The 8,292-nt window shown below is 44.7% G+C and overlaps 1 protein-coding gene across 4 annotated transcripts in view; it reads left to right on the top strand.

Annotated features, from left to right (window-relative positions):
* The first annotated feature begins 673 nt into the window (after positions 1–673).
* LOC127573493 (sentrin-specific protease 2-like) overlaps positions 674–8,292 on the top strand; it is a 56,467-nt gene continuing 48,848 nt past the window's right edge. For all 4 annotated transcript variants that reach the window (XM_052021793.1, XM_052021786.1, XM_052021777.1 and 1 more), the window contains exons 1-2: positions 674–1,196; positions 4,819–4,874. In XM_052021793.1, the coding sequence (XP_051877753.1) occupies positions 1,081–1,196; positions 4,819–4,874 (172 nt within the window). In that variant the 5' untranslated portion in view covers positions 674–1,080. The remainder of the gene's footprint in view (positions 1,197–4,818; positions 4,875–8,292) is intronic.

Genomic DNA, 8,292 nt, shown 5'->3' with positions numbered 1-8,292 from the left:
TGCAGCTATATAAAATTTTAATCAGACCACACTTGGAATATTGTGTGCAGTTCTGGTCACCCCATTATAGGATGTGGAGAGGGCACATAAGAGGTTTACGAGGATGCTACCTGGATTAGAAAGTATGAGCTATAAGGAAAGATTGTACAAACTTGGGTTGTTCTCTCTGGAGCTGAGGGGAGACTTGATTGAGGTTTTTAAAATTATGAGGCATGGATAGGGTAGACAGTCAGAATCTTTTCCCTAGGGTAGAAATGTAAAACTCCTGAGGACATGCTGTTAAGGTTGTGGGGGGGGTAGGGAGTTTAAAGGCAACGTGAAGGGGAAGTTTTTTTTACGGTAGCTGCCTGGAACAGGTTACCAGGTGTAGTAGTGGAATCAGGCAGTTTGGTGGAGTTTAAGAGGCTTTTAGATAGGCACATGAATATGAAGGGAATGGTGGGATATGGATGATTCACAGGAGGAGGACATTTAGTATAAATTGGCACCAAGATCGGCACAACATTGTGGGCTGAATGGCCTGTGCGGCGCTGTACTGTTCTATGTTCCAGATAATTTCGATGCTTCTAAGGGGAGGGTGGACAAGCAAATGAGGGAGTACTGTCGAGGGTTAGGGTGACGAAGAAAGATTGAAGACGCCAGTGGGGTCCAAGCGCTGGCTGGGCCGAATGGCCTGGTGTCTGCCCCGCGTGTAGCATCTAATCCCGTATAAATTCTCCAACAGGAGGCAGATCCAACTCAAAGCCGGTTTTTCGCTATGTGGTCAGTCACGGACCAGCTGCGGCGACAATATTAGCAACCCACAAAATGACGGAAAACACCGGTCGTCACACAGCAGGACGGCTCCACGCCAGGTCTTGAAGTTGCCTATTGACTCCGAAGGGTGGGAAGAGATTAATTGAGGCAGAGTCCCTAATTCCACGTAGCGCCTGTACTGTGGGGATAGGGTTGGTGGGGATCTGCGGACCTGCAGCAGTCCGCCTCGACCGGGACGCCTTGCGCCTGCGCGCCCCGCTCTCGTCTCCAAGGCAACAGCCGGCCCGGGCCTTGCCTGCTGAGGCCTGGCCCCCGGCGGTTCCGATGTATCAATGGATTCGCGGCAACTTCTCCTCGCTCTTACCCGCCGGCCCGGAACCTCCGCCACTTGGCGCTTCTAACCGCAAAGTCGCCGGCCCCTTGAAGAGAACCTACGAGAGGTGGGTGTGAGGAGCGGGCGGGGCCGCGGACGTGTGGGGGCGTTAACCAAGCGGTTTATCGGCAGTTCAGGAGCTCAGGCCTCTCATTGTGCATTCAGAGCCTGTCGCGTACTGACCACGGTCATGTGTAACCCAGGTTCCCACTGCTGCTGAAACAGTCACTGATGGCTTCTATACCGCTACACTTGACTATTCCTATGCATTCTCGGTTGTTACAGCTCACAGGTCATGGTGTATGTGTTGATCGGCAATTTTATAGTGTTTTAGACCAAACTCCAAGTGACAGATGGATCCACAGGAGATATCTATGTGCTAGCAATGATCTGCTCCCGAACAGCAGATTGTCTCCCAAATTTGACCAGGTTGGCCTCACTCCATTTGCAAATTTCTCTGCCCAATTAAAGGGGTATTTTCCACTCCTTTCCTCGTGGAGATTTCAAAGGATACTGAAAAATGATTTGCCGTTTAGGAACTAAGTAAACTGACATTCACTTGTCATGATCATTTTTTGAAAATGTTCCTGTGAAGTGCCTTGGAAAGTTAAAATTGCTACACAAATTCAAGTTGCTACTTTTAAAATAAGGTTGTAAACAAGTTCTGCTGTAACATTAATTAATGTTCAAGTAGACAGTGCTGTAAATGTGAAAACAAAACAAGAGGATTGGTTTTCTTAGATTTGACTTGATCCAAGGGGTCCAACGTCACTCAGATCTTCAGGAGTTTTTGCTAAAACTACATTGTGTACAAAGATTTGACAATGAAACAAATATCATATTAATAAGGAATGTCATGATTGTGAAATTGACTCCTTGTTCTACTGCTTGCTAGAAGCTCTTAAACCAAATTACATATGGATATGAGCACTGAAGTAGTAAAAAATTAAACATGCCAACTATAATTTTGTGGAGAGCACAGTCCCTGAACAAACAGATTCTTATATTAGAGGCAAAGCTCCAACTATTTAGAGAAACTTAAGTTTTTCTATTGGAAGTAAGTTCCTGAATTAAAAACAGAAAATGCTAGAAAAACTCAGAAGGTCAGGCAGCATCCATGGAAAGAGAAATTGTCAACATCATCAGAACCAGAAATAAAGAGATGCAAGTTAGTTTTCAGTAGGAGAGACAGAAGGAAAGGGATGTGTACAACAAAGGGATTGTTTGTGATAGGATATGTTGAAATGGCTTAATGGCAGTAGTTACCGGCATATTAAGCTGGAGACATAAGAAACTGCAGATGCTAGAATCTGGGGCAAAAAAAAACTGCTGGAAGAACTCTGTGGGTCGAGCAACATTTGTGGGGAGAGGGAAGGAATTGTTGACATTTCAGGTCAAAACCCTGCATCAGCACATTAAGCTGCTTGGCCTGTGTAAGGGTAAGGTAATAGGACTTGCCCAGCAAGCTAGACTTAATGAGTAGGATAAGAAAAACTGAGCCAGCATGAGAAAAAAGTAACAGAAAATACTGGAAAGGCTAAGCAGATCAGGCAGCATCTGTCGAAACAGAAACAGTTAAAGTTTCAGATTAAGAACTCTTTATGAAACCTGAGAGAGGGAAATAAGTTAGTCTGTACAGCAGCAAAATGTGGGTCAAACAATGGGAATTTGTCTGATAGAATGAAGACAGGTGGTAGGTGGGATAAGGTCAAGTCATTATGGTTGTGTAATATTTTACTAATATGGTTTTGGCATACTGGGAGGTGCCCAACAGGCCAGAATATACACAGAAAAGAAAAAAGGATAGCAGGCAGGTGGTTCTTGTATAGACAGGAGAAAAAGAGTATGATATCTAAAGTTAGAGAATCCAATATTATGTCCAAGAGGCTACAATGTGCCCATATGGAAGCTGAGGTGTTAGTCATAGAGTTGCACAGCACAGAAACAGGCCCTTTGGCTCAACTCTTTCATGCTGACCAAGGTGCCTTCCTGAGTGAGTCCTATTTGCTTGTATTTGGCTCATATGCCTCTAAAGCAGCAGTGGGAGCCTGGGTTACCTATTACCTTGGTCAGTGCTGTTCCTGTGTTTGCATTGGGTCTCGTTTTAAGAGGTCACAGAGAGAGATCAGAGTGGGATGGAGAATTAAAGCAGAAGCTCAGGGTCATTCCTGCAACCTGAGAGCAGATGTTCCATAAAGTGATTGCCCAAACTGTGCTTGGTTTTTCCACTGTAGTGGAGACCACATTGTGAACATTGAATGCAATACATTAGATTGGAAGAGGTGCAAATGAGTTGCTGTTTGGGTCCATGGATGGTGGGAAGGGAAGAGGTGAAAGGACAGGTGTTGCACCTCTTGCGGTTGCATGGGAAAGTGTCATACAATGAAGAATGACAGACAGGGACACGAGTGCACAGGATAAGATGAGATAAGATCTTTATTAGTCACATGTACATCGAAACACACAGTGAAATACATCTTTTGCATAGTGATTTTTGGGGGGCAGCCCACAAGTGTCGCCACGCTTCTGGTGCCAACATAGCATGCCCATAACTTCCTAACCTGTACGTCTTTGGAATGTGGGAGGAAACCGGACCTGGAGGAAACCCACACAGACACGGGGAGAATGTACAAACTCCTTACAGATAGTGGCTGGATTTGAACCTGGGTCACTGGCACTGTAAAGTATTATGCTAACCACTATGCTACCATCACTTAAGGGAGCGATCACTTCAAAATGCAGGGAAGCGAGTATGTGTCTGGTGCTGGAGTCTTGTTGGAGTAGGCAGAAATCGCAATGGATAGTCTGCTGAATGTGGAAGCTGGTAGGGCAGGAGAACTCTTCTTATTCTGTCCAGAGGGAGAAGGTGTGAGAGCAGAGGTGTGGGAAATAGATGAGATGCAGTCAAAGGAAACAAAGGATTGAAGATGCTGGAATCTAAATGAAAAACACTATGATGTTGGAAGAACTCAGCAGGCCAGGCAGTATCAGTGGAGAAAAGCAGGTGGTTATTGTTTTGGGTCAGGACCCTTCAGATAGGAAAAGGGGAAGCCCAATATATGGGAGGGAGAAGCAGAGCAGTGATAGGTGGACAAAGAGGGGAGGCGGGGTGGGCGCAAGGTGGTGACAGGTAGGTACAGGTAAAAGATAGTGATAGGCAGGTGCAGGGGAGGAGAGGAGAGCAGATCCACCAGGGAAAGGGTCAAAGGTAAGGAGAGAAAGGAAAAAAGGTACAAAAAAGAGATAGGAAAAGGGGAAGCCCTTTTACCCTTTCCTCGCCTATCTCTTTTTTTCCTACCTTTTTGTTTTCCCTTTCTCTCCTTACCTTTGACCCATCCCCGGTGGATCTGCTCTCCTCTCCTCCCCTGCACCTGCCTATCACTATCTCTTACCTGCATCTACCTGTCAACACCTTGTGCCCACTCTGCCTCCACTCTTGTCCACCTATCACTGCTCTGCTTTTCCCTTCCATATACTGGGCTTCCGCTTTTCCTATCTTTGGTCCTGAAGAAGGGTCCTGACCCGCAATGTTGATTGCCTGCTTTTCTCCACGGATGCTGCCTGGCCTGCTGAGTTCCTCCAGTATCATAGATGCAGTCAAGGGCTCTGTCTACTGTGGTAGAGGGGAAGTTGTGGCTAAGAAAATTCCTGAATATTGTCTTTTGAAGTATTTTGGTCTCTTGCTCCAGTGTCCAGGCTTCCAGCGATGAAATTGAATGGAAATCAGTAAAGAGGCAAAAGCTGGGTAAGTTTTTTTTTGTGTTAATACCTTTATTAAGTTAAAGTATATTGCATTGCTAATTTTTAGGCTGCACTTGAACAAAATCTTGGTTTGACCATACCCAGAGTTCCATGAGCAGTTCAATTCCAAATATTAATCAAAGGTGTGAAATGATATGAGGAAAAGGAATGTGGTGTTAGGTCACAGATCCTGCACATTCTCATTGTATTTAGTGGCTATATAACCAAAAACTTTTTTTTGTTCCTGGCCCAAAAAATATTTTATCTTTTGCCTTATGGTAAATAAAGAGATATTGGCTCAAATGTTACCTGTTTCTTGAAGTGCATGGAAGTGAGCAAGACTTTTCTTTTTGGAGAGGCAGGAGAACAATTTTGGAGAGAGTGAATGATTACTATAAAATGGAATCATGGCTATGTACTATTAGTTAACACAAGTAACTCTACCATGGGCCTGTTGTTTAAGCTTTATATAGGCATTTCACATGTCAGTCATACAGCACAGAAACAGGCCCTTCGGCCCACTTAGTCCTCACTGACCATCAAACACCCATTTACACAAATCCGACACTAATCCCATTTTAGTCTCCCCACGTTTCCATCAACTCCTGCCTTTCCACTCATGCCATACTCATGCCACCCACCAACATACGAGGGATAATTTACAAAGGCCAATTAACTTAACAACTTGCATGTATTTTGGGATGTGAGAGGAACCCAGAGTATCCAGAAAAAAACTCGCTTGGTCACAGGGAAAGTGCATGAACCCAACACAGACAGCATTGGAGGCCAGGATTGAAACCAGGCCACTGGAGTTGCAAGGCAGCAGTTGCACCAGTGTGCCTCCCCAAAAGTTGAAAGTAAGATAACTGAAATGTCACTAGATAAATGGGTTTTCTGTAGCTTTCCCCATCCAAGAATAGACATCTTGTGAGATGGAAGGCAAAAGTGGAGAGAGTGTGTGAAGAGTTTCAGACAGTGCAGTTGTGGTTAAAAATGAAATAAAATAGGAGCATTTGAAAGCATTGAGAAAGAACAAATGTGTTGGGAAGGAGTTTTCTAGAGGGTTGAGGCATATTGCAATTGCCAGTCATTCACTGGTGACCAGAAGCGATATAAGGTTGGGGGAGATTACTGACATGCTGGGTATTAGAAGCTAAGAAAGAGAATTTTTAATTAGTTAGAATTAGTTTTGTTTTGGAGGATATGGAGCTTTGGAAGGCTAAGATAATGTTTCGTGCTCTTGTTCTTCAAAATTTGAAATACAGCAGGATTGTAGTTTGAGTTTACATTACCTGTCCAATACTGTAGGTCTATTCCTTTTGAGCTGGGATGAGATACTGATGGCTTCAAGTCTGTCCTTACACCATGTACTGTGGGTATAAATCTGTCAGTAAGGTACAAAACAGATATAAATCTTTCACTAAGGTACAGAACAGGTATTTATAAGTTTGCACCATAAAGTTTAGGTATTGATGGTTACAAGTCTCTCATTGAATAATGTGGGCAAAATAAAAAAATGTGGATTCAGGTCAGTTGGTGAAAGACATGTTGGATAATGTTGTTCCTTTATTTTTGAATGGCAGCAGGGATAAAGCAGGTAACTATAGACCTAAGTGCCTTATGTTGGTGGTAGGGAAATTATTGGAGAAGATTCTAAGGGATAGGATTTACATAGAACCATAGAACAATACAGCACAATACAGGCCCTTCGGCTCACCATGTTGTGCCGACCTTTAAACCACACCTAAGACTATCTAACCCCTTCCTCCCACATATCCCCCTATTTTAAATTCCTCCATATGCTTATCTAACAATCTCTTGAACTTGACCAACGTACCTGCCTCCACCATCCCAGGCAGCGCATTCCATGCACCAACCACTCTCTGGGTAAAAAATCTCCCTCTGATAGCTCCCTTGAACTTCCCACCCATTACTTTAAAGCCATGCCTTCTTGTATTGAGCATTGGTGCCCTGGGAAAGAGGCACTGGCTGTCCACTATCTATTCCCCTTAATATTTTGTATACCTCTATCATGTCTCCCCTCATCATCCTTCTCTCCAAAGAGTAAAGCCCTAGCTCCCTTAGTCTGTCCTCATAATCCATACTCTCCAAACCAGGCAGCATCCTGGTAAATCTCCTCTGCAACCTTTCCAAGGCTTCCACATCCTTCCTATAATGAGGCGACCAGAACTGGACACAGTACTCCAAGTGTGGTCTAACCAGAGTTTTGTAAAGCTGTATCATTACCTCGCGTCTCTTAAACTCGATCCCACGACTTATGAAAGCTAACATCCCATAAGCTTTCTTAACTACCCTATCCACCAGTGAGGCAACTTTCAGTGATCTGTGGATATGAACCCCCAGATCCCTCTGGTTCTCCACACTCCCCAGAATCCTGCCATTAACCTTGTACTCCACCTTGGAGTTTGTCCTTCCAAAGTGTACCACCTCACACTTCTCCAGATTGAACTCCATCTGCCACTTCTCAGCCCAGCTCTGTATCCTAACAATATCCCTCTGCAATCTTTGACAGTCCTCCACACTATCCACAACACCACCGACCTTTGTGTCGTCTGCAAACTTGCCAACCCACCCTTCTACCCCCTCATGCAAGTCATTAATAAATATCACAAAAAGTAGAGGTCCCAGAGCAGATCCTTGTGGGACACCGTTGGTCACAGCCCTCCAATCTGAATGCACTCCCTCCACCACAACCCTCTGCTTTCTACAGGCAAGCCAATTCTGAATCCACATGGCCAAGCTTCCCTGGATCCCATGCCCACTGACCTTCTGAAGAAGCCTACCATGTGGAACCTTGTCAAACGCCTTACTAAAATCTATGTAGACCACATCTGCTGCACTACCCTCGTCAATCTGCCTGGTCACCTCCTCAAAGAATCCTATCAGGCTTGTGAGACATGATCTTCCCTTCACAAAGCCATGCTGGCTGTCCCTAATCAGTCCATGATTCTGTAAATGCTCATAGATCCTATCTCTAAGAATCCTTTCCAACAGCTTGCCCACCACAGACATAAGGCTCACTGGTCTGTAATTCCCTTGACTATCCCTACTACCTTTTTTGAATAAGGGGACAACATTTACCACCCTCCATTCCCATGGACAATGAGGACTCAAAGATCCTAGCTAACGGTTCAGCAATCTCCTCTCTCGCCTCGAGCAGCCTGGGGAATATTCCGTCAGGCCCTGGGGACTTATCTGTCCTAATATTTTCTAACAGCTCCAACACATCCTCCCTCTTGATATCTACATGCTCTAGAACATTAACCTTATCAACACTGTCCTCAGCATCATCAAGGCCCCTCTCCTTGGTGAATACTGAAGAGAAGTATTCATGAGAACCTCAGCCATTTCCACAGCTTCCAGGCACATCTTCCCACCTTGTCTCTAATCCGTCCTACCTT

The sequence above is a fragment of the Pristis pectinata genome, chromosome 1 (genome assembly GCF_009764475.1).
Source record: "Pristis pectinata isolate sPriPec2 chromosome 1, sPriPec2.1.pri, whole genome shotgun sequence".
NCBI classification, from domain to species: Eukaryota; Metazoa; Chordata; class Chondrichthyes; order Rhinopristiformes; family Pristidae; genus Pristis; species Pristis pectinata.
This window is presented reverse-complemented; position numbering and strand designations above follow the sequence as displayed.